The sequence below is a fragment of the Dermacentor albipictus genome, chromosome 7 (genome assembly GCF_038994185.2).
Source record: "Dermacentor albipictus isolate Rhodes 1998 colony chromosome 7, USDA_Dalb.pri_finalv2, whole genome shotgun sequence".
Classification (NCBI taxonomy): domain Eukaryota; kingdom Metazoa; phylum Arthropoda; class Arachnida; order Ixodida; family Ixodidae; genus Dermacentor; species Dermacentor albipictus.
Genome location: NC_091827.1, coordinates 28,700,121 through 28,726,600, shown reverse-complemented (window position 1 = coordinate 28,726,600; position 26,480 = coordinate 28,700,121). Strand labels below are relative to the sequence as shown.

Below are 26,480 nucleotides of genomic sequence, written 5' to 3'. Positions count from 1 at the left end.
CGTAGACTATGCGACCCCATCTGTCAGGTCTGTGGGCATCTTCCTAAGGTGGTACGCGTTGTACTAGGAATGTCCACGCGCCCTCTTCTCACCCCACATGATCACAGGCGACAACATCCCCCCGTTCACATATGCCTTACACATGGGCAAACTGGGCCGCACCACCCGAAGACTTGCGCCAGACTCTGTGGCTATTCCTGATGCACAGGGTTCGCCACATCCAGGGGGCCATTGCGACCATCGCCAATCCGATTGAGTTAACTGCGCGACCGATATGCAGTAACTCTACATGGATGGATAGATCGATTATATAAGCGTCCCCTTTGGAACGGGGTGGTGGGTTGCGCCACCAAGCTCTTGCTGTTATATTGCCTAATGTCCGACCTATGTTAAAAAAGAAAAAAAGGAAAGAAAAAAAAACCCCCCATGATGAGTTCCCCCCACCAAACTTTCTGAACCGCTATTGTGAACTTTGTTCTTGCGCACGCCTCCGTTTTTTGTCGTTTCCCTACTCTTCCTCCACCGATCTTCCAATCGCCTCTTACTGATCTCCATTGCGGACATGTTTACTTTCCCCCTGCTCTGGCTGAACCCAAGGGCTTCAAGGAGGTCAGTGGTGCCTAAATCGACCGCTCGGCAGATATCTTCACGTTCGAATAAAACATGCTCCATCGTTTGCCTAGATTTGCCGCAGTATTATAAGCACATGCTTGCTTGCTCAAGCGGGGACGACTCCCACTGGAGCCTTCATGCAATAAGTTATTCTTTCTTCTTAAGCTACCTCCTACCGCCAGATTTTAGGCATATTTCTCGTAGTGGGTGCGCGCAATAGAACAGCAACTACATCATCATCATCATCAAACGGCCGTCATGCCTTGACCCGGGCTGGGCCGAGCAAAATTCCTTCGACAGTCGAAGAGCAGACCGTGGACATGGGACACCTCACCGCGATTCGACAAAATTAGGCCCTGCCGAAATTCGCGAGGCACGGCAGGGCCCGCTCCTTCCCAAATGAAATCATCATGAAGTGGTTCAACGGCAACATGCTCCAGGCCATCGCCGAGGCGCACAGCCGACGCGCCCTGCTCCTGGTGTTCGTCGAGGGCGACGACATGGCCTCGCGTAACATGCGCTCCACCTTCGAGGACGCCGAGGTGAACAAGCTCATCGAGGTCATGGGCTGCGTTCCCATACGGCTCCGGGTGAACAGCAGCGCCTGCCGCCAGTTCGCCCTCGTGTACCCGGTGACCGCCATTCCGTCCACGTTCTTCATCAGCTCGCGCGGCAACCTCGAGGCCTCCATCGTGGGCTTCACCGACCCGGTGTCGTTCAGCGACCGACTCGCGAAGCTCATGGCCTCGTGCACCCTCAGGAAGGTCGATTCGGACATGCGCAACGCGAGCGAAACGAGCGTGTCCGCGGACCGCATGGCGCGCGCGAACCGCCAGTCGTCGTCGGCGCGCCCTCCAGACGCAGCCCTGGCGGCCGAAGGCGTCGCCGGAAGACGCAGCAGGGACGGAGAGCGACGCACCAAGAAGAAACACAGGCGACAAGAGGCCAACGTGCAGACCAGCATCGTGGTGCTCGCCGAACAGTCCACGCAGATCAACATGGACGACAAGCGGTCGTACAACAGCCTGCTCCAGAAGCTGGCAGCGATGGAAGAGGCCACGTTAGTTCCGCCCGCCACAGTCGCCACGGCCCAGATACACGGCGACCTGGCTGGAGATCTGGTGTCGCTGATGGGAGACACCAATGAAAAGAAAGACCCGGGAATAACCCCGGAAGAACTCAATGGGAATCCGCTCGCCCGAATCGCGGGGGCAGCGACGGGTGGCGAGTCCGTCGACGTTGAGAAGAAACACAAGCCTGCCGCTTCGAACCATGACAAAAGGGAGATGGCCGGTGTCGCTGAGAAGGCCAAAAGGAGTTCGAACGAGCAGCCACGCCGGGGATCGCGCAAGAAATCTCGCAAGGGGAAGGATGAGATTACTGCAACCATGCCACCACAGCCGCCGCCTCCTCCACCACCGTCGCCAGGAGCAGAAGCCGTTCGCGCGACTGAGGTCGAGCACCCGACCACCGTCGCCGCCAGTGATGCTCTGCTCGTAAGTTTGGACGACATCGATTCGCTGTTGTGCGACGCCGCGGACGGCCCTGCATTGCTAACTAAATTCGCCGTGCTCGCGCAGGAGTTTGCCGACAAGGTCTTGGGTAGTTCGCAGTACGAGCAGACCGACTGGAAGTCTTTGGAAGCGTCGGCCGCCGAGACAACCACGATATCTGTGGACGTGCGGAGGCTCGCAGAGCCTGCTCAGAAGCAGAAGTCCAAGAAGGAACAGCGGGCCACCAAATCAAAGGCGTCACCTCTGGCCAAGAACGTCGCGGTTCACGCGAAGGGGGAAAGGCAGAGGCAACATGCGGACGCGTACAAGGGATCGCGCCAGTTGGAGAACATGCCGGGAAACCTGGGCGACGCTGCCGGAGCCATCGCGGCTTTGGAAGAGGCCGCGTTCGAACAGGCCGGGGACAAGGACACTCGGGCGAAAAAGCGAAGGGCTTCTTCAGGCGCACGTTCCCAGAAGCAGCCGCGTAATTCAGACGCGCAACGGTCCGGCAGCCCAGATCAGCAAGCCAAGCAGGGCTCCGAGAAACGCAAGAAGCGTCGCGAATCGCCAACGAAAGACAACGCGGGAGACTCGAACAAAGTCGCGGCGACGTTGAAGAAGGTGGCTGCAAAGGCAGCTGCAGTGCCCGGCTCCACGACTAGAAAGCAGGACGCCGGCCTCGGCCAACTCGCCGAGGAGATCGAGCACTTCGAATCAGCCGCTTCCAGGGCCTCTCAGGACGCGAAGGCCACCCTGGCTGAGAAGAAAGGGAAGAGGTCTAAGAGCGCTTCGCCGCCCAAGCCGCCAGCAAACGACACCTCGACGAAATCTACCGAGCACGGGTCGCCGCGAACGTACGTTCAAATGCCGTCCCCGCCGCCAATACCGACGGCGTCACAGGAACAGACCGTCTCTGTCGTTCGCATGCGACCGGGAATCGACACCATCACCGAGGAAGAAATCGGCGCCATCGACTCTTGCCTCACTTCTCCGCAGCCCACCCCACCGCCACCGCAATCGCCTCTTCCTGCAGGTGCTCGGACTCGACCGAAAATCCAGAAAACCACGCGAGAGGCGCTCCACAAATCCTCTGGGAAGAAGCCCGCGTGCGAGGCGGCTACTACGCCGCTTTCGCTACCGCAGGCAGCGCCGCCGCAGCAGCAGACAACGCGCGCCACAGTGGCTCAGAATCGCAATCCTCCTCAGTCGCGGAAGAGCGCGCGGAGGCCTTCGAGTCCCACAAAAAGCAAGGAGTTCCTCACGGCCAGCAACTCCCAGCTGGAAGAGGCGCTCGTCTTCGGTCCCACGCACCGCACCAGCGATGACAGCGCTGCCGCGACGACGAAGAGGGCGCCACCGTCGTGTTTGCGACCGAGAGGACAGAGGGCGATGGCGGCCAGGAGCCCGCTCTACGAGCGCCTTGTGAAAAGCGACGGTGACGACGAGACCGTGGACGAAGAACTGACGGCTCGCAGGACTCCCTCGGCCACCGCGTTCAGAGGCGAGGCTGACTGGATGGACGAGATGGCTCGCACGGCGTCCAGACGTACCCTTCTTTACCGGGCGGGGGTTTTCGAGGAGTCGCTGAACAACCTGTGTCGCACGCTGAACGACGTGGAAGTTCCCACCGTCTCTCTTAGCATGGGCGCTCAGTCGCGCACCAACATTGCCAAGGTAAGTTTGGCGACGTCATCGACGAGAGCTGCCTTGACCGCATTAAGTGACCCGCTGACGTATTCCTTCCTCTCACTCTAGAGAGCGTCATCCACCCTTGTTTGTTGTCTGATCCGCACTTCCGTCTTTCCGCCTCTGAATGTTACCTCTTTACCTGTAGCGTAAAAGAAGTGTATTACTTACAAAAGCGGGGTGTGGGTGGGATTCGTTTTTTAGATGACGTGGAGACTTGGGGACTTCTGCATCTCAACATCTTCCTTTCCCTAGGCACTGCGGAGGAAGGCGCGTTTTGCTCCGTTTGTCCCTAGCCGTGAGGCACTACGCTACAGCCGATAAATGCTCCGGAATGTAAGCCTGCTACCCGTGTTTTGTGGCGCCACGCTAAAGCGTTGTGCTCGTGAATGCGAAAAGGTGGGTTCGACTCGCGTGTTCTATGCGTTTTCTTTTTTCTTTTTTTGAAGTAATGCTACATAATAACACGACTTCTCTCTTTTCACTTCCACAATAAATGCTCGTTTTTTTCACTGTGCTTCACAACCAGGCCTGACACGGAGCGCCACGTGGATCTCAATAACGACGAATAATGACTCTCTGTCGTTGCGAGTTCGTTTTATTCTTGAATACCCATTCGCAGGTCAATTTATAAGTCCATGTTCATATAGCCGGGCGGAGAAAACGCAGGGGCGGATTCATGTGGCACATGTAAAAATCGCCTGCCATCGCCGACGACCCTGACAGTGGCAGAGCGCCGAAGGCGTACCCTGAAGCCACAAACCTTATGTTTCGTGCGCCTCCGTAGCACAGGTCAACCACTGACAAAAAAAGAAAAAAAGAAAAAAAATGAGGAAAGAAAAATTGGAGGACGCATAAGCTTCGCCTTCAAGAGTGGAACGCCACAGCATCCCCGTCGACCCGCCTAGGGGTGTAAGACAGTGGGCTACGGCGCAGCGACTACGCGCCCGGCATCGGACGCGGTGAGCGTCGAGCAGCGCCGCTTTCGGCGCGGCAAGGAAATGTGCGCCTGAGCAAGCGACGGACGCCTGAGTCTTAGAAACACCTCGTTCCTAAGGCAACACCGCATTCACTAGAGACGCTTTTGTAGCGCTTTGAAGCATCAAGCTCGTGGCTGAGTGGTAGCGCCTCCGTCTCAAACTCCGGAGACCCTGGTTCGATTCCCACCCAGCCCATCTTGCAAGTTGTTTTTTATTCAAGAAGTGCCTGCTGGGATTTATCGCTCACGGCCAACGCCGACGACACCGACGCCGACGACACCGGCTTTTCTGCGACACGAGCTCCTTAACGCTGTCGCGGTAAAAACTGCCGCTTCGCCATTACGGAGCCAGCCAGCCCGTTTGGTCGGAATCTTAAGCTGTGTTTAAACGGGGCGAGCAAAGCGCGCCGTCCGCCCTATATAGTACCTACAGGCAGAGGCAGATTTCGAGACGCGCAAAGTGATACTCTTAAAAAAGTTTGCACCCTCTGGGGGGCTTATCTTGTCCCACAACGATAATTGGTCATCTGCCTTGCTTGCGTTTCCTTTCTTGCGTTCGCCACTTTCCCGTCGAGAATGCTATGTCACGCTGATGATGCGCATGTCGTTCTTGGCCATAGAAATGCCGGGCACGCAGCGTTACGTTAAAGAAAGGAAAGGGGCGCAAGACAGATCGCGATTGTGGTGCAAGATAAGCCTCAAAGCGTGCAAACTTTTTTGATGGTATCTTCGACTGGTCGCCTGTATGCCCCGAAGCAGAGTCGGGTAGATCGGTCGCTTCCAGAGCTCAAAGGTAGGGGACAAGTGCGCAAGCCGAACGTGCGACTCGCTCTCGGAGGAGGAAATTGCCGATGTGAAACCACGTGACTACTGCCGACGTCCGATGTTTCGCCTATCCAAAGCTCCCGGCGCTGCCGCAAAAACCTGCGGACGTGCCGGCGGGCCGAACATTCGTCGAGACGCCAGCATGCAGTGGCCTAGGTTGCCAAGGTTACGGTGGGCCGTGGCCAACAGCAGCGACGCGGCGCTGCGATGACGTTTATTGTGCTTATTAAGAGTGGTCGAGCAAGAAATGTCTCAGGCTGGAGACAACACTTGTGTGCGTCAAACAAGCCTCCCAGTCAAAACGTTGGTTCCAGCCTTAGGCATCCATTGTTCGACCACTCTAGACCGCTTGACGTCGGCATCATCCGGCGAACATCTCTTTCAGATACAGAGCTCAGTCGCCACTTTAAGCGATTGAATTATTTCAAGAGGGACCCCTGACCATCGAGAAGCCATATACGAAAACCTGATGCCATACCAGGGAAGCGAAACAACTTAATTCAGATAACTCACCCTAGTCACCACAGTGGTTGCCTTTTATTCATATATTTATAAACGTTTTTTCTCTCTGTTTCTTGTTAAGGTAGTACAAATTGGCTACGCTTAACTTCTCTGAAGACCAGTGTTTCTGCCTCAAGGTACAAGCAGCAGCAGCTCAGGAACGCGGATCACCGGTAGCGACAACGCCGGCAGCGCCCCCTGCGTCGTCGCCGAGCAGGCAGCACGGCCACGTCACCATCAACGACAAGAAGGCAGACGGCGTCGACGATGGAAAGGCGAGTGCCGCCCAGGCCACTGCGAGCACCAAAGCCACGCACCGTGTCTCGCTGTCGGGTACAAACGTCCGCAACCGGGCCCGAAGCCGTCGGTCGCCGAGCCGCCCTGGAGGCAGCGGCGGCAGTCGGTCCCCGAGCGCCGAATTGTCGCAGGCCCCCGGAGGCGGCAACGCTCGCAAGTCGGCGAGCTTCACGCCAACGGTAGTTAGCGGCCGCGCCGGTGGGGGCGCTGACGATGCGAACATCGTTTTCAACCTGCCGAACGGCAGCTCGGTGCAGAAGTCGTTCCCGGCGTCCGCGTACCTGGACGAAGTGCGCTGGTACACCGAAGAGCTGCTGGCCAGTACCCTTCCCTCCTGCTTCCCGTTCACCATGGCGCGCACCAACCCGCTGCGCGAGTTCTCGCGCGAAGACTACCGCAAGACGCTCGAGCAGCTGCGCCTGGCGCCGTCGGCGACGCTCCTTGTATTACCCAGGTGCGATAATAATCCGATGATAATCTCTTTTAGTAACCTCCGCGAGGCTGCAAATAGTTCGTACTTCAAACTATTCCTGCTACACTCTAAGAACAGTTTACACCCTTTGGCTTGCCCCTTCTGCCACACAAAAATAATCGTCATCTGCCTTGATGCGTTTCCTTTATCGCTGCAAGCCCGGAACTTTCCAGTGACGAACGGCACGCGCGTTATCAGAAGAGGCACTCCAAAGGGTGTAAACTGTTCTATGCTGATAACGGGCGTGCCGTTCGTTACTGGAAAGTTCCGGGCTCGCAGCGATAAAGAAAGGAAACGCATCAAGGCAGATGACGATTATTTTTGTGTGGCAGAAGGGGCAAGCCAAAGGGTGTAAACTGTTCTTAGAGTGTACCTAAATAAGGCGGTAACCACAAAAATAATGTGAAGGAGGCGCGGTGTGGTAAACTTCTCTCTACGCCACTGCCTATGCCGGTACGTGATCCCGTGGTATTAATCTCTTCCCTGATTTGTTTTCCCATCGAGCGTCGGTCGCGAACGCCACCTCGCGGCGCTTGTTCACAAATGAGGGCAGGCCCGTTGCGCTGGGAGCCCGTGCCATTCCACAGGTGTACCACAGGCATCTAGTAAACGAGGCAATGCTCACACGCTCAAGTCTGGCACACCATTGCTCGGATTTCATGGACACGTTGCGCCATCTGGTCACACTTTGCACAACTAATCCCGATGCTAGATGGCCAGATGCGTATTTGGCTACGAGTTGTGTGAACTGTTTGATTGATTTCCACTACAGTCTGTGAGATTGTGCAATGACGTTCGCTTGGATAGTAATAGATCACAGTAATGAGAAACGCTTTTAAATAAAGTAGTTCGGTGAGTTTTGTTTTTCTTTTCCGTAACATGTTATAAATTTGAAACTAGAATAGCGTGTGCGCTATTCCGGCAAACGGGGGTGGTTTGGGCGGATCGCCGGGTGGGCGGGGGCGTAAGTGGGAGCCGTGCAGCCGCCTGGTGGCGTAATGCTCAACCACGGACAGGGATAAAATTGCAGTAACCTACTATATTCTGCGTCGCTGCTGGTGCAAATTTTCGGCACCGGCGTACTTGTGAACACGATTACGCCATTACGCCGCTGCCGAAAATTTACACCAGCAGCTAAGCAGAATATAGTATTTGACTGTTTATGTGGCTGAGCTTTGCACCACCAGCTGGCGCCACCAATCTGGCCGCTCACGTTTACGCTCCCGCTCATCCGGCAAACCACCCGCGTTTGCCGGAATACCGGACGCACTAAAATTAGAGACCTTTAGCGTGTCCGGTATTCCGGCAAGCGCGGGCGGTTTGCCGGCTTAGCGGGGGCGTAAACGTGAGCGGCCAGATTGGTGGCGCCAGCTGGTGGCGCAAAGCTAAACCACACAAACACAAAGCTAATTACTATGTTCTGCTTAGCTGCTGGCGTAAATTTTCGACAGTGGCGTAATCGTGTTCACAATTACGCCGCTGACGAAAATTTGCACCTGTAGCGGAGCAGGATATGGTGGTTTACTGCAGTTTTAGCTCTGCGTTTGTCTGGTTGAACTCTGCGCTACCAGGCGGCTGCACCGCTCTGGCCGCTCACGTTTACGCCCCCGCAAATCCGGCAATCCGCCCAAACCGGTCCCGTTTACCGGAATAGCGGAGAGGCTAAAGGTGTCTACTCACTACTGACCCTTGAAACCGCGCCCCGCAGATCTGCGGCGCAGGGCGAGAGCGGGGCGCCAGCTCTGCTCCCTAGCGGTGTTAACGGTGAGCCAGTGTGGGTCGCCATCTCCCGGCGGGTGTTCGGCATGTTGGTGACCGCGCCGTTGTCGCTCGTCTGGAAGCTGCTGAACTGCCCCACCAACCGGGCGGCGCGCGAAGCTCTCCTGTCGAGCAGTCTGGGCAGCTCGACCCTGCCGACTTTGGCGCCGTCTGTCGCCGCGGCCGTCGCGACACCTGCGCGCAGCGTCAGCAGCGGCAGACTGTGTCGCCGCGGGGCCTCCAGCCACACCGAAAACTTTGACGTCTTCCGAACTCTTTACGAATCGTAACGCTGTCGTGAAGGTAGATTTTGAGCGACGATCGATCGACGGAAGGCGTATCTCCCGACAGCCTAAACATTCAACGGAGTTTAAGAGCCTATGGTCTCTTGGGGAATGAATAGAAAATAGCGTGTAAAGACGGAAAATTTATCCTATATTGTCTATTCGATAAAACTCATTTTGCAAGTGTACGTACTCGTTCGATATTGCGGTGTATTTGTGAAACAAAAAAAAAATATCTTGGACGCAAGTAAACTGTCTCTCCACTGAGCATACAACGTAAACTATGTGTACACAATTTGGGGCTTTCCCTGTCCCGAAGCACTGATCGTGATCTTGCGTGCCGCTCCCTTTCTTTAACGCTGCTCTCTCGGTACCTTCCGGTCCCGAACGACATGAGCGTGACACAGCGATCTTGGAAGGAATGTACACACCAAACATGCTAACATTCTTATAGGTGTCCTTGATCCGTCCAATTGCTAATTTGTCCTCTCCCTTAAAGCATGATGTGACTGGGGATGAAGTGAGCAATGAAGTTTTGGTATTGGGGAGGATTTTCGCAGCAAACAAACACGAGGGAAGGTATACTGCGACAGACCACATGAAAACGGCGCGAAATAACTTTTAATAAGTTATTATTAACTATCAAACTAACGTGTCAGATACTTGGATGTACTCAGAATTCCTTCACAGTTGTAAACTACACTTTTTATTTTTTCGGACCTCGAGTGCAGTTTCGAGCTGGCTGTTGCGTACAATACATTTTTCACCGTTTTAAAGACTTCAAGGTAAGTGGGTTCGTCACGTTACAAACCGGCGTCTTTAAGGGTGTGAACAATTGCATAGCGAGCGCAGAGTGTTGAATGAAGGAAGTGTACGCAATGTTGACCAATATCGCTGCAGAACAGTATAAGCCATCCACAATACTGTAACATATTTAAGAGTGCCTTCCATTTTGCTCATTCATCTGCCTTCGACAGATCTGTGCTGAAAGTTGAACTGTGTGTGTACACGGGCAATGATGCACAGACAGCACAGATCTGCCGAAGGCAGATGATTGAGCAAAATGAATGGCCGCGCCTTTATGCCTCCTCGCACTATCCGCTAGCGTAGCCGGCCGTGGCGGGAAATATTTTTACAGCAGTTACAACAAGCGACACGAGGCTGTATCTGCGAAACATTTTACGTACTTCTCGGGGGCGAAGTCTCTAGCGCATGCACATTTCATTAGAGAGGTTTAATGTGTCTGGTATGCGGGTAAACGCAGGCGGCCTGCACGGTGCAGCCACTTGGTGGCGCAGAGCTCAAACTGACAAAAACAGCTAATATTGCAGTAACCAAGTGTATTTTACTTTGCTACAGGTGTAAATTTTTGGTAGAAACACGATTACGCCAGTGCCGAAAATTTGCACCAGCAGCGAAGTAGAATTAAGGCAATATTAGCTGTTTCTGTCTGTTAAGTGAGCAAGTGGTCCTAATCCCTTTTGTCTCAGGGCAGGCGTTTGTCAACGCCACAGTAGATGTTGAAAGCACGAAAAGTTAAAAGAAAGTAAGGAGAGAAGGAATATAAAAGTTTTTGTCACAGTCTGTGTTTGAGCTCTGCGCCACCAGGTGGCTGCACCGTGCAGGTCTCTCCCGTTTACGCCTCCGCCCCAACGCCACACCTGCGTTTACCTAAAAACCGGACAAGCTAAACCTCTCTATTTAGACTCCGCGTTCTAAAGTACCGTTTGGCTAGGGACACTCTCCTACAAATTTTGATTTTCGCTCCTTTGACGAATAATTCTTAGATATTTCACCTCAACCCCTTTTCACTGCTCAGTTGCACCCACCTTACCGCTGCACTCGAAGTGGTAACACCACCTCCCCCCTCCCCCGTTTTCACGCCACTGTTTGACTGGCCTTGCCTTTTCCGAAAGCCCCCGACCTGGTTTGTGCGCAGAACTTGTCTGTAGTACGTTGTGGCCAAGTATGAAGAACACCTGCTGTCGGGTGCATGGGATCATAAGTCACGCTTCTAAGAATTTTTTTTTTTTGTGAAAGAAGCAACCGACAGCCATACTGCAAGGTGACTGCTCTTCAAGGCAGCTTAACAACCGAAGGTTATTTTGCAGGCTGCATACACTTCTACCTAATGCGGGAGACACATGGTGCGATTTTGGGTGCGATCGGTCGTACGACCATTCGCACCGGCAGCCGCACTCAACAGGTTCTCAACCAAATCCCCCGCACGCGGCGCCGAATCGCACGCCGCGCATGCGACCAACTTGCTGAATATTCTCGTGCGACCGCCGCATCGGTCGGGCGACCGCAGCCAATGACAGCGCAGGTAGCGCGAACGTCACGGCACGTCATAGACCCGACGGGGCGGAGCCGGCGAGCGAGCGCCTCGCCGCTCCGATCATGTCTGCTTTTTTTCTCCCTGGTCGAAACGAGGGCCTCTTTCGCCGCTGACGGCGGCACATAAATAAGCAGCAATTTGTTTCTGACACGAAGTAACTTATCGAATTAAGTGGCCTCGAAAGAGTGCACGTTATAAAACGTTGTGCGATATAGTAAATCGTTGGCGTGATTTTTAATCGGACGCGGTCAGCGCAGACGCGCCAGCAATCGTCTATACGAAGCGGCTCGCCTGACTGGCGTGTTTACTCATCGCTACTAACAGCACCGAGAAAACTAACCGTATTTTCACTTAAGAGAAACATAAATGTTCAGGCATTGATTGTGCTGATCATTTTAGGCGCTTTATTACGAGCTGCGGACGCATCGGCATGGGCCCTCGGCCTCGGATAGACGGCCGGCTAGCTAGGCCTACACAGTCTCCGAGCGATCGCAAGCTCGCCTGGCAGCTCGTTCGCTTCCGTCGGCGCCAATGAAATCAAATGTCCTGCAATTTAAGCGTGAGATAACTGTGTACATGTTGTGGCGCTTCGTTATACGAGCTGCAAGCGATCGTGTCACAAGCGCCACCGGTGTCGGTTTCGATGGCCGAGCAAGCTATGCCTGCCGGCTCCTATAGCCATCGGCGGCTGTCAACGAAGCCGTTACTGCTAACGCGGCCTTGCGGAAACACGTCTACAGTGCTTCCATAGGCGTGTTTATATTGTCATCGTTTGTTTCAAACAAGAGAGCTGTGCAAATACGATTGCTTTCACTGTCTGTTCGAAGTTATGCAGCATTCCGAACTTCTACGCAGGGGCGCCGGTTCTGGGCGGAGCTAACCGCCGCTCGCTCATTCGTACCATGTGTCCCGAATCGCCGCATGCGGCAAGTCGCACACGACGCGCCGTACGACAGATCGCACGGAAAATCGCACCATGTGTCTCCCGCATAAAGCGCACCCCTCTCCGGTGGGGGTAGGGAATTTTTTTTTTGTTGTTAACGTTGATGCCTTTTGGATGGGTGGACGCCACGCACTGAAAGCCTGAACTGGAAAGTATCGAAGCGTGGCATTGGCGAAGAGCAACGCAAGCGTAGGTATATGCTAGAACCACTGCATATTTCAGACGACGCGCCAAGCGATGAACACGACACGTGGTAACAAGGAACCCGCGCGGGCCCCGGAACGTCGACTTTCTGTGTTTTTTTGTGATATCTCTGCATTCTTGACGAGTGTTTGTTTAGCACACCATATCTGGGGCCCGTTCCACGCGACAGCATTCGTCGACGCAAAGGATGCGTTAGTCTATCACGCCATTCGTAGGCTTCGGTCACCAAGTGGTTTTCCATGTCAAGCCTACTTTAGGGCATTTTTGCAAATGGACGTTTCCCGCATCTCCGTAAGCTGTCTTCTCCGCGAAGCTCACGTCCACCAAACCGCCATTTGCACTTTTACATTTGTAGACAAATGCGCAAGGTGAATATATAGTGCTCCAGTAATGAATGTTATCTCGCTTCGCTTAGAGGAGCTGCTTCGTAAAGTACTCAAAGCTGAACTGCAACAGCTACCAAACGTCCCCGACTGGAAGAGGCACAAAAAAAAAAAAATGACTGGCGGAACACTGAAATCCGCGAAGCGCATTCTTCGATAGATGGAAATGCCACTGCGGACGAGAGCTTTCGGGAGGAGGGGGTGGGGGGGGGGGGGGTAGGTCTGCGAAGCTTTCCTGGGAAGCCAACTTGCAAAGATCTGGGAAAGTGTCCATTGTGCACTTACGACATCGAACGCGTCTCCTTCCACATCGGGAGTCGCCGCGCGTTACACGTGACTAACGATGGACGACACACAGTGATCGTTGTTCCTTCTCCCGCACGGTCGCGTGCCCGTCGTCTGCGTTTCGCGACTGCGGGTCAAAACAGAACAAGGCGAGTAGCTCACCTTGTCCGAGAACGATGCGGCGGGAGTCTCAATGCAGCCGGGCCTAATCTGCGCACGAACACAGTAGCACACTCACGTGTACCGGAGCACTCACTGTCGCCGTACTACGCGTGCCACTACAGCGCTTCCACTCGGCGAGGCCCGACTCTCTCTCCCTCTCTCTCTCCTTTTGAGAAAGACGAGAGGCGCTCTCCACGCCTCCAGCGTGAGCTTTCCGCGGTTTGCAGATGAGGCGGCGGCGACAAATCTCGCGTTTGCATGGCACGCCCTTTTGCTTCTGCTTTCTTTTTATTTCTTTGCTTGGCGTCTTTTTTTCCCCCCCTCGCTCACCTTCGCCTCACAACCCAGCCTCCCTTTCCACCCGTCTCTTTTGTGAACTTTCCAAGCGCCGCGGCTCGGTGTGGCGCTGCGTTCGCTTGCTCTGTTTACCGCGCTCGGCTGCTCTTCCACCCCGCCTATCCAAATCACACGCGACTACTTCTAGCCCTCTTTGCCACTTGCGAGTGCGGACCGGGAGGAGGCGTATTCATTTCTTCTCGCGTTCACGTGCTCCTTGCAGGGCAGTAATGAATCCGTGACATTCTTTCTCGGAGAATCTTGGTGCGACCACCGAGCGTTCGTCAAAGCAGCCTGATTCGTTGCATTACGATGGTGGCCCGTACGAGTGCAACGTAAGCTCTTAGGTTTAATGCGCGCGCCATGCCTCGTTGGATTATCCGCGGTTTCTTTGTTGGAAAATGATTTTGGAGGGCTGGAAAGAAGAAACCGCATAACAGAAGCACTCTACGCAGCATGTCAGAGCGAGCACCAAGTTTGTCCATGAAAAAAAAAGGAAAAAAGAACGTGCGTGTTATTGGTAAAATTTTTGTAGGATGTTCTTGTGGGAGTTGTGGACTTGCAAAAGATCAGGTGCTTGTGACAATCGTAATTACTTAACTTTATTTGATGTCGCGCGTACACAATCTACTCGATGTCAGTGGCCAGACTGACCACGAACTTTGTAAATTGACTTGACTTGGTCTGTGGTTAATTTATTGCTGCCGTGGTGCAGGTAATAACAGCTGTCGCTTGGGTGGTACTTTGCGATTACTGACAACTTCATGTAACGTGACCTGTTCTTATCCCGTCCCGTCGTTTATACGTTCTCGTCCCTTTGAAAAGTACATTGCCGAAGCAGGGAATCGAATCCGATACCCCCTGCAACTTATGGCCAATTATAATCTGTGCCACAGAAAAAAAAAAAGAATAGACCTGGCGTGGGTAAGATGCGCTGTTGAGTCGCTCGAGTTTCTCCATGCAGGTGGAGGCAATTGTTGGTGAGAACCCCGAGTAGCCAATTATGGTCATGGCGGAGGAGCTTCAAATGAGAAAGTCAACAGTCAAGCTTTTTGTTCGCGAGGCCATTACGCCTCTCTTAACTAATGGATTTTGCTTCTTCCTACCAGGCCGGCTCGACCAATGAGTGGCTGGTTGTGAATGTCTGCGACCACGTCACCCTCGGTGTGGCGTCCGCAGTTCCAAATATAAACCTGTAACGCAGCTATGTATAGGATGGAGGTAACTGAGAGGGAGACCGACAAGCAGCCACACAATGTTAAAAACTCGCTGAAGGACGCTACTGTGGAAGCACTGCGCAACATCAACACGAACTCTCTGATATCCGAGCATGTATACCCATTATCGAGGCCAAACTCGGTTAAAAATTCAGACTAAAGCTGGTTTTATTCAACTGTTCTTACGAAATAGCGGTAAAACACACAAGGCACAAATTGGAACAAAGAAACCGGGGACACCTAAGCACTCGCGAGTTGTGAATGCGAAAGCATTAATGTCCATCTGAGCGCCGCCGCGCGGCCCTTCGAGTTGTGAACTTCTCGCGGACAAGCGAGTGCGTTGAGACGCTTGGCAGACAGCCCAAGCCCGGTGCATTTCGACCCGTGGGGTCATGTTACCTTTCCGGACAGCCATAAAATCAAATGGAGACGCTCCCGAATAAGCTGCGGTGATTTGGACGTCACCGCTGTCGTCACGCCGGGCTTGGCAATGGAAATTTCGTTCAAGTAGCATGACGTCATCAAAGAAGAGCGCACAGACCTGAGTTTTGCGCGTTTTGATTTGCAGTTGGAAAGCAGGCGAAAGTTTGCGCGGAATAGGAACGCACGGATAACACAGGCTTCCGAGAGCGAGGGTGGACGTGGATGTCGCGGAGATGCCCTCTCCCCAACGCAGCACCTGGCGCGCTACCACCGCAGGCGTTCGCTTTCACCCGCTCTGCTCCGTCGAGGCGCTCTCATGACGTGGCGTCGCAGCCAGTGGGATTTTTTCGTCTGTCCAGACGACAGACAGACGACGGCTTTTCCGCTCAATGGGGCATTTGATGCTTTCGCATCAATACATCGATTCTCGAAAGGCATCTGTACAGCGCAACAAAACAAGGACACAAGAATAAACGAAGACGCAGACAAGCGTTTCTTCTTGTGTCCTCCTTTTGTTGCGCTATACAGATACCTTTCGATGATGACCGACCAACAAGCTCATATCGCCACCCTCGTAGAGTCCATCGATTCTTTTCTGGAATTTAACAGTGCGATGAAGTGGGCTAGTTGGTGCACGTTCAACGCTGTGGCGCTGTGTGCAGTACACACTAACGGGGACGAGATGAACACTGAATCGGAAGGCAGACGCAAACTGACATTCAATGTCCATCTTGACCCAGTTATACTGTGTACTGTAGTACATAGCGCAACAATAATGAACTTATCCGAAATGTTTGCTATTCATGTTCTCAAATACGAGAGTCGACGCCTGGGCCCGTTGGTATCGTGAAACCGAAGGACACGAAAATCAACACGGATACAGAGACGGAGGTCAACACTCTTCATCGCTGCGGCGAACGCCGAGAGCGCGCTGTGGTGTTCGTCTCTGCCTCTGTGTGTGTGTAATTGTTTCCGCGCCGTTTCACAGTCCTCAGGCACCTCGCGCCACCGGCATACACAGTGCCACGGCGACGTGTGCTCTACGCATACAGGCGACGCGGCGTCGCGAAAGGAATGGACGCGGACCCTTCCCGTTTCGTCTCAAGCCTCGCTGGTCACGCATTGTTCCGCGGAGTATGACGTGAGGTGTCCTTCAAATGCTCCACTCGGTGCGTAAATGCGTGACGTGGCTCGCATTCCGACGGAACGCGTTCGCAGGCTCTTTCTCGTGCACCGTATACATACGAAAGTGTCGTCTCGTCTAATTCCGCGACGAACCAGAAGGCAAAAGAACTGTGACGGGACGAGTGACAGGCGTGCCGTCTGCTCACGGATGGCTACCCGCCTATTGTGCCCACTCTTCTTCGCTGCCCAGCGGGTGTCTACCCATTGTGGACGGGCCTTTTGAGTTCCATTGCTGCCGCAATTTTTTTACAATTCTCTTGCTTCGTCTTTCCTTTGAATAGAAAAAGAAAGGAAGAGAGAGAGAGGATAAGTGTCCCGTCGGAGACCGAGAAAGTCCGGTGAGCGTGAAAAGTTGGTCAGCGGGCGAGCGAAGGAAACTGAGCTCTTGTCCTTAGATGGAAAGAATAAGGAAGGAAGCGTACGCAACGCTCTACTGAGGGTGTAAGGGATGTGTGGTTAAGCGACCAACCTTCAGATTAATTCATCATAGCTTTAATAACGGGTAATCGATTGAGGCCGCGTGAGCAAACTCAGGAAAGCATCCCGGCATAGAAGTTCTCGCTTCACTCGATCCGAAAGCGAGGACGGGCACCTCGGGCTGGGTGATGACGCCTTTGGGCATCCAGCTCAGGAGTCGGGACAAAATATGACACCCGTGTGCTCCGTACACTCCAAGTTTAGACTTACCGCGTGTGCTACTCAAGCCAGTGGGACAGATGGTCAAGTGACTATAGTAGGGGCTTGCGGATACTCAAAGTTCTCGAATAACGAATTGATTATAGCAATATTAAATTCGGTATTCAAATCGAATAGTCATTATGCCTAAATACGAATATTGCTCGAATAGCTTTCGAATACTTCAAATCACCAACTTTGGGATCAATTTCACACAAGTGACCATAGCAGACGCAAAACACGATAATTTACGTAGCGTAGTACGCTATGCGTACGGCGTTACTCATGGCGCCATAATTTTACGGCTAGACCACTGTCATCCGCATTCACATGAATATGGGAATAAACTTGCTATATGTATTTGTGCTCTTGACAAACAAAACGCTTCATAACATATTCATTGTAATGACCGAGACATGCTAACGTTACGAATACACTAGGTGGAGAATGTCGTTTTGTAATTAGGGTGAAAATGGTCTGTCCATTACTCGAAAGCTATTCGAAAGTCATTCGATGATCGTTATTGCTCGATTAGCTTCTGGCTCTATTCGAATCGTATTCGATTCGGTCTCGAAAATTACCGTCCGCACCACCCATAGTGAATAGCTCAACTGCACTTGGACTTCTGATTTCATCTAAGTTTAATATACCTATTATATGCCCACTCACACAAGCTGCTGCACCGTTTATTTGTTTTTGGTTTTTCCGTGTTTATCTATGGAAACATCACTTGTGATTTTTTTTTTTGCTAGCGTACATAAATCCAGAAATCCGAATAGCAGAATAATTAATCGATTGAAAGGTTCCGATTGATCAGGCCGAAATGTTCAGTCGATGCACAGCCCCGTAAAAGTAGATCGACTGATTGAGTGGTTGATTAGGCCTAAATTAGGTGCTATAGGGGCATTGTTGCGTGCAGTGCAGACGTGTTTCGGGGACAAGCGCCTGGATGATGAGCGTCACATGTCGGGAACCGCTAAAAAAACTCGGACCCGGTTCAGGCCGACCGATCTACAAACGGCACTGTCTGGAATTGTAGTATATAACTATAGGGCGTTGCCTTACACTCCCACATTCGCCCGTCTGTACACAGACTCCGGTTCGCAATGCTTTTGCGTTGTTTGCCTCCTTTCTTGCTCGCTTCCTTCTGTTTTCTCCTCACACAAGCCCCCTTTCGCGATATCGGTTTCACAGTCACGGCCCCCGATCAAACGCTTGCTTCACCTTCTTATCGAGCAGGGTTATGGACGCGCCAACACCGCAATGCCCGATATACTGGGACCAGTGGCGCCCTCTGTGTGATCTGCGCTCACACGCCCCAAAAGTAAAGCAGACGTGGCTTTGCAGACGGGTATTCTTTCATCTTTTTTTGACGTATTTGCGGCCGCCAATGACTGCGCAAACACGTATGCAAACGACGAATCAAAGCCAACACCGCCCAGAACGGCCGACATTTGGGTTGTACTGGGTCAGTGTCTCACCCGCTCGTGGCTGGCAATGACAAGGTATAAGCGACTCTTGCATTATATGCAGACTCCCCGGACTGTTCAGTGTGTGGCGTTGTAGAAACTGTAGACCATGCGCTTGTGGTGTGCCCTGAGTATGCGCGCGAAAGACTGACAATGGCAGCTACACCTTGAGACATTTATGCAATAGACCACTGTCGGAAGACCCCTTGCCAGGCACATGGCCAGAGAGTTGGCAGACGATAGAGACAATGCGTGCTCTTTCACGTTTCTTAGGCGACACGCGCCTGGACTCACGCTTGTGATAACATTTATGCAATGTGTCCTTCACCTCGTTCCTCCCATTGTCACCGCCCCCATTGTGACCCTTTTTCTTCCCCTCTTCCCCTTCCCTTGCGTAGAGTATAGCAGGCCAGATGCTCCATTTTCCGGCCGACCTATCTACATTTTCCAGTCATTAAACCACCTCTTCTTCTTCGCTGGTTTTCAGTCACACCTTAGTTGCCAGACTCTACACATTGTTTCCCAGTGCATAATACTATTCTGGGCAACCACGTTCGACCACGTTGTCGAATTCGTCGTCTTTCCGGCTATGATCAGCTGCTAAACACGCCCTGTGTTACTGACTCGCAATGCCCGCGGTACATGTATAAGTTTTTCCGGCTTGTGCATAATTCACATTACGTGCAAGTGGCTATTAACTCTCTCTCTTCCAAACAAGAGTTAACAGGCGGATTGTAGCCGTGAAACGCGTTTCCGGCCTCGGAGAACTTACCAGGAAGGTCGGAGGCCTGAAGTGCACCAAATGCGGTCGACGAACAGGGCGCGCCGCCGCTGGAGCCAACGTTAGAACGACAGGTCTCGCATATACGTCAAGGCAGCGCGACTGCTATAGACTTGCCGACGAAGCCAGCGTTTCGACCGCAGTTGCCGCCCCGACGAGTTTCAACCCTTGTCGAAACGTTGACGCCACCGGCATTCCGTGTGCAACCACAGTTGACGATCACTTCGTTCGACTTCAGATGCGTACGTCACAAAAGCGTGCAGCGTTGTTCACCTATGGCGGTGAGGGGAGCGCACGATAGGCAATGCTCAGGCGCGCTTTGCTGGAGACAAGTGAACGAAACACGATCAACGTTACATCGGTTACGCAAGCGACGACAACTTTATTTCGCTCTCCACAGTCGGGCATCTGCCGCGGCCGCCGAGTCAGTAAAACGGCCAACCGGCTACTCTGAAGGTGCGGTTCTCCATGAAGGGGCGGTTCTCCATGGCCTCCGTGACGTTGTCCTCCCTGCACGAGACAACAGGCGGTAGTCGTGGAATGCTTCAGGGTTTTCGGCGTAACAGGAACAGCGGAACTGGTTGCAACATATCTTGACGATGTGATCGACGTGTAGTGCGTTTGAATTAGGCGTTCTTTCGGGGTATCGTACTGTCGGAAGCATGGAATCCGAGATCGGGCGGCGAGCGCTGTCAAACGACGCACGCCGCCCGGTCTCGGAGGCCATGTTGTGCATATAGTTTTCTCTACGATGTACCTGGAGGGAACTGTGATGCTAGTGCCGGAGGCAACTGCAATATTTGGCGATTCAGCCAGACCTTGCAGACCGGGCCGCTTTTACATATGGTTTTGATTCTGCTGGATTGGAGAACTTACAAAGAGATACGCTCATTACATACGATGAAATTGCAAAACATTACTACATGGCAAGGAGAAAGTTTCCACCGCCTAACTATAGGCTAAACAGAGCACAAGCAGTTACACTTAGGCAATTACAAACAGAGTCTTATTATTCACCGGCACAAATAAAGGAATGGTATGACATTGCAGACATGAATATTATATGCAAAGCATGCAAAAAGGAGATATGCATGCTTGAACATATGCTCTGGGAGTGTGGGTCGCTCGGCGCTGGCATTTCCCGGAATCGGTTTTCAGGAATGATCAGATCTCCAGATCATATCCCTCAAGTCCTGGCTGTCCAGTACGCCCGTGATAGGGCTAGGAGGCTTGACCTTCCGGTCCCAACATGGGACTAGCCAGGCAGGTGGCAACACCTTGTACAGGACAAGAATAATGTTCTTTCCTCCTCCTCCTCCTCCTCCTCCTCCTCCTGCTCCTCCAGCGCGGTTATGATGCGCAGTTTATATACGCAAATGTGCCTAACCTTCCTCCGTATGACTTCAGAATGGCTTTGCACACTGGGCAGTTTCAACGAAAAAGATTGCGTCATAAGTGCAACAATTTGCACTGAGCAATGTGCACGGGATCTCATTGCCTTGCTATGCTTAAGGAGATGATTGCTTGGAAATCTATTAATATAAAGCTTAATATATAACGCCACAAGAGATGTCTGCAGCCACGAGTACGACGATTAGGCAAATCCAGGTGATACCCGTTTTCATAATGGCTTAGTGATCACACTGACCACCGATCTTTGAGGCCATGGTGGTGGCTTGGTGATCGCATTGACCACCAATCTCTGAGGCCACGGCCCAATTTCGGAAACCACGGTTTTTAGAACAAACACGTGTACGCTTTCTGTCAAAAGTATTCACAACCGTCGCAGACTTTCGCGGCGCCACGCGGAAATATTTGTGAACCAGCGACGCGTTGATTGGCCTCTGCGGAATAGGTGATTGCCGATTTTTTCTCGTTCAACTAAACATAGCAGGGGCGGCAGAATAGCAGGGGGCGGCAGAAAGTTAGGTGGGCGGATGAGATTAAGAAGTTTGCAGGGACGACATGGCCACAATGAGTACATGACCGGGGTTGTTGGAGAAGTATGGGAGAGGCCTTTGCCCTGCAATGGGCGTAACCAGGCTGATGATGATGATGATGAAGATGAAACGTGTGGGTTCATATATTCGTGAACGCATCGTTTACTTGCAAGTGCGTTGTTTGTCTTCGTATCGAACATATTCGGCATGAGGACCGCGAAGCACGCTTAGAGTACTTCCGAACTCGAATGACAGGACTTACAACATCTAGTAGTTATATTAGGTAGCTCATTAACTAAGGGAAAACGAGACATTTACCCAATCGCAGCAATTGCTACAAGGGAAACCCAGACGGGTTCCTCGAAAGAAAAGCCTCGCAGTTGAAGGAAAATTCGTCCTGGCCCGGGACTCGAACCCGGGACCACCGCCTTTCCTATAGTAGCTCCCATATCCTGCCAGCTCCTATACTATGACAGCTTTGAAATCGTCATTACAGAGGAATATTCACCTTAGCTGGCAGGTAATGTGCACTGCGAGTCTAATCTGTCGGAGAGCATACATCGAGGACTGCCGACTACACTATGTAACCTGTCCCAACTAAACGTCTACAAAATTAACATAAATACCAGAAGTCCTTGCAATAATGGCATAAACCGTGTGCTGCTATCAGTTATCGATCCTATATTGCACAACCTCGTGACTGCGCCCGATAACTGCTGAAATTTTACTAACGAATATTTAATACTAACCAATAATAACCAACCAATAATAACTAACCAATAATAACGTTTGCCTTTAGCCGTGTCCCCTAAGACAATCTGTTCATTGTCTTACATAAATCAAGAAAGAAAGAAAGAAAGAAAGTCATTGAGAAACGCTGTTGTAGGTCGACGCGTTCAGAAACACGGGATATCGAACGTACGTCTGGCATATTTATTCAGAGTATAGAATTTCAGATTAAACAATTTATTATAAATTAGGTAAAATAACGATCAACTTCATATATTTAATAAACGGAAAGTTGAAGGGAAAGCGGAAGAAGGAAAGAAACTTGATCGGGTGGGAGATGACCTCATTAAGTATACAGTCACGGAGGCAGGGGCGTCTTCAACGCAACATAGTTCACAGAGATAACAAGACAGGGATACGAACCCGCGCCAAAAGTCCTCCGGCCACGGAATCTCTTTTCCGTTGAGGCACTCCTGCAGAAAGTTACAAGGAAGTCATGTAAGAGCAGGAACCGGATAAAAAACCCTGGCCGAGGCGGCCGTATTTCGATTGGGGGGAAGGGGGGGGGGCGACACGCAAGATACAACACCCATGTAACCTGCACCGTGGTATTGGCACGTAACTACCACCCACCCCCTGGATTTTTTTTTTTTAACCAATGGCAATACCACGGGTAGCAGTAGTTCGTGGTATTCGCGCGGAACATTATGCTGACTAAAGTTAAAGACTCTGACGAAATCTTGTTTGTTCCGGAATAATCACGAATAATAAAAAAGAATACAGTACAGAAGTCAGCAAAGACGAACAAATTAAAAAAAAATGTTTCGGGTCCCACGTGAGAACCTTATAATAAATCGCGTGTGGTATGTGTTTCTTCTTTGTGTTTTTTAGCGCTCTAAGTTTTGATTATAATGCATTGCCAACAAGCCCACCCATCCATCCTTTTGTGAGAGCCTTGTTCTCAATGAAATCATTTCGAGCAGGGCTTCCTAATTGTTAAGACGTACCGTTAATTAAACTGGGCTAACTTGCAAGGCGCGAACACATTACACGGGAGACAACTGCGGCTCGTACCATGAATGCATTTCCGAGCTCCTTGGCGCTTTCTAGGCTGGTCACATTCAGCCTTTTCAGTTCCTAGAACATGGAAAAAAAAACGAAGAAAAGGAATTACGCAGGTGTAACGCACATCTCGAAATCTGTTTGTGAATCGAAGCTTTCGCGAAGCGTTTAACGAAATGCTATAAATATTTGTCCATTTCGTTCCTTCGCCTTTGGCGTAAGTGAAACTAGGGGGTGGAGGGGGGGGGGGCATGTTTTCTCGCGCAGCTGGGCTACACGCGATGTGACACCCGCGACGACGGTTTCAAATAATTTTCTTTTTTAATTATTTTCTGGTACCCTCGAGACCGAAGTATCACAGAGGGGAGTGGGTAAGAAACATATACATAAGTACACAACAAGGCAGCAGAAGGTGGTTAGTTATTACAGAGAAATTGATTAGATAATTGTATCCGGGAGTGATGATGTCTGATAAGGCCGAACGAAACTGTGAGTTATCCCTGATTGGGTTGCCCTTGATTGAGTTGGTTGGCTTTTTAGCGCGATAGAAGTGTACGTGCTTATTGTGGCCCGAAGGTTAGGGCATGGGGCTGCTGTGCTAGGGGGCCGAGGCTGTGTCGCACCACTGAGCGCGTAATCTTTTCTTTTTTTTTTCTTTAGAAGCATGAGCTATTCGGCAAGACAGCGTCAGCAGCCAGCAGCCATGGTCAGGATAGTCCGGGAGGGTTCGCAAAAAGTTGACAGTCACTGAAGGGACTTTACGAGATTTGAAGGCGAAAGCACGAGTACTTGTCGAAGTTATCACTTAAAACTCCACCTTGCTCTTTTACCGAGCTTGATCCAGTTTAATCTACCTTAACCCACTTTAATCCACCTTGCTTTAATTTGTACCAACTTTAATCCATCTTGATCAAGTTCAAGTTCATTTATTTTCATCTATCTTATAATCAACTTTAATCCACCTTAATTAATTGACGTTCACCATTTAATTTACTCCACCGTGGGGTTTCGCGGTGCGAGCCGCAGTAGGTCCGGCGCCGGGAACGTGACGTCATCATTTGGTCACGTGGGTTTTGGTACCATCGTACGATAACGCCGCACGGACTCCGGACGGACGCCGGATTTTTTCGCTTCGTGGGGCATATAAGGCTTTCACCTTAATAATAAAGCTTCCCGTAATAGATGGTCGACGCTTTATTTATTGCGCGTACGTGTACTTGAAGGGACCGTATAAGAATGCAAAAAAAATTTGTGCGTATCCCGCGCACTGTGGGAATCGACGTTTACGGGAAGCATTTTTTTTTGCAGGCAGCTGTCTATGGCAGCATTGCTAGAGGTTCTGCAAAGCGTTGCGTACCTGGTTGATCAATGTTTTTGTGGTAATCCACTTTGTGGTAATCCGGCAATCCTGTACCACAAACCGGATTACCGGTTCGTGGGTCACCGGATTACCGGGTTACCACAAACCGGATTACATGTATGTGGTAATCCGAATGTGTTTGTGGTAATCCAGTTCGTGGTAATCCGGTTTGCGGTACCGGATTACCAGTTCGTGGTTTGTGGATCACCGGATTACCGGTTTGTGGTAATCCGGTAGTCCGGCAATCCGGTGATCCGGGGTGACGCTAGAACAGCGAACTATATAATTAACGCGAGTGCGTGTGTGTCTGACGACAGCAGCAAGGCGACACGAACGACGACTGCATGATTTCTACGAACGATCGAATTGACGTGAAACGGGCGGCACGGAGGTGCGAGATGGGTAAGATGGATGGATGGATGGATGTTATGAGCGTCCCCTTTGGAACGGGGCGGTGAGTTGCGCCACCAAGCTCTTGCTACTATACTGCCTAATATTCTACCTAGGTGTTCTACCTAAAAAGCGAAGAAACCGAACGCTCCCTGGCGGCGGCACGTGGTATCACTTAAGAGAGACAAACGGGTGACTTGACGGTGAAACTCTATATAGCACGCTACCTGAAGCACGTGTCACTTGATAGTCATTCGGACGACTTGCGTGGTGCAGCTGCTTGCCTTGGCCGATCCGTGATGCTGCTGCCGTATAGTGGAGAGTTCGACGCACCGTCGTCGTGCTCAGACGCCGTGTGCACCAGGGAAAGAGCACGCCTCGATGTTTGATTGAGAAAACCGGATAGCACAGGGCCCGTTCGCTCCGATCCATGACGTCACGCCTCAAATTTCCGTTGCCAAGGCTGGCGTGACGAAAGCGGTGACGTCAAAATCACCGTTGCTTACTCCGGAGCATCCCCATTAGTTTCTATGGCAGTCGGGTCACTAGCACGACGTCTTGAATCGGAGTGAACAGGCCATTGTGCTATCTAGGTGGTGTTGGATTAAGCGGCCTGGTAACGACGAGAAGTCCCGTAAAAGCTTTTGGGAAGGACGAGGAAGCTGCGTGTTGCCGTCCGGCGCTCGGAAATGGACGCTCGTGGGAAACTTGCTATTCGGTCGCTGTTTGAACCGATGCAATCACCACCCATGGGTGTAAAACGTCACGTGGGTGACGTTCTACACCCACGTGCTTGTGTCGAAACGTATTATCAACTTCCTACTCTTCCCATCATTTTTTCCTCCGATCATTATTCTCTGCACATTACACTGTAACAATTTTGTTTTGCCGATTGAATTTTATACTGAATTAAGACTTGGGTTTCAGTGACTCTTTATTTCAAATTGATTGATTTTGGCCTGCGTTACCTATGATGGCATGAGTTTCCTGACTTCTATTTATGTTATGTTTTCCATCGAGGGGTTCAAAAACATGGCCGTGCGATTCACTCATCGACGCGTCCTACACACGTGTTTATTCCAGGAGGCATGTGACTCACCTGTTTCATGCCGACGGTGTAGTTGTAGACGCAGATGTAAAATCTCCGAGCTGTAAAAACAATTCCAGAGCCCAGGCTTGATGTCACGAAACAAAAACAGAGAAGATTAGAGCGCTGCCAAGTTACAGCTTCGCACGAATATACCGTATATTCTCGTGTATATTCAGCGTCCATGCGTATACACCGCGTCAAAAGATTATGGCGCGTGAGGTCAACGAGAAACTTGAATTCCTCCTCAGTTTGTGCTCGCAGACATACTAAAGCCGAGTAAAACTGTGTTCTTCGCATGGGTAGTGTAGCGGTCACGGGAAACCAAAACCCTGTTGTGGCGAGACCGCGCGCAAGCCGAAGCTGCGGAAGTATTCGGTATTTCCTCCTATCCCATTGTGTTTAAGCTTTTTGACGCCGCCAGCACAGCATGAAGAGCAGGTTGCCATTTTCCCTCAAGAGGAAAGTGTATAACAGCTGTGTCTTGCCAGTGCTCACGTATGGGGCAGAAACCTGGAGGCTTACGAAAAGGGTTCTGCTTAAATTGCGGACGACGCAACGAGCTATGGAAAGAAGAATGATGGGTGTAACGTTAAGGGAT

The 26,480-nt window shown here is 51.6% G+C and overlaps 2 protein-coding genes and 1 long non-coding RNA gene across 6 annotated transcripts in view; 1 reads left to right on the top strand and 2 right to left on the bottom strand.

Moving 5' to 3' along the window:
• The window catches only part of LOC135917449 (uncharacterized), a 65,256-nt gene extending 45,829 nt beyond the window's left edge, over positions 1–19,427 (bottom strand). The window contains exon 1 of one of the 2 annotated variants that reach the window (XM_070521816.1): positions 19,303–19,427. The gene's annotated coding sequence lies outside the window, so the exon portion shown is untranslated. Of the gene's footprint in view, positions 1–13,225; positions 13,362–19,302 lie in introns of those variants that run through there. The other variant, XM_065451012.1, reaches the window with a different exon arrangement.
• LOC135917463 (serine/arginine repetitive matrix protein 1-like) lies at positions 857–9,098 on the top strand. Of its 3 annotated transcripts, none has more exons than XM_065451026.1 (4): positions 857–2,066; positions 2,193–3,782; positions 6,237–6,850; positions 8,577–9,098. In XM_065451026.1, the coding sequence occupies exons 1-4, from the start codon at positions 1,023–1,025 to the stop codon at positions 8,914–8,916; spliced, it is 3,588 nt and encodes a 1,195-aa protein (XP_065307098.1). In that variant the 5' UTR covers positions 857–1,022; the 3' UTR covers positions 8,917–9,098. The 3 variants fall into 3 exon arrangements, with proteins under 3 accessions (XP_065307098.1, XP_065307097.1, XP_065307096.1); XM_065451025.1 differs by having other exon boundaries at positions 857–2,108; XM_065451024.1 differs by having other exon boundaries at positions 857–3,782.
• Positions 19,428–19,669: 242 nt separating the features above from the next.
• Positions 19,670–25,979, bottom strand: LOC135917446 (uncharacterized). The gene is made up of 4 exons (XR_011507126.1): positions 25,892–25,979; positions 23,055–23,117; positions 22,404–22,453; positions 19,670–19,821 (listed from the first exon to the last, which is right to left on the bottom strand). It is a non-coding gene; the product is annotated as an uncharacterized lncRNA (long non-coding RNA).
• Between the last annotated feature and the right edge of the window lie 501 nt (positions 25,980–26,480).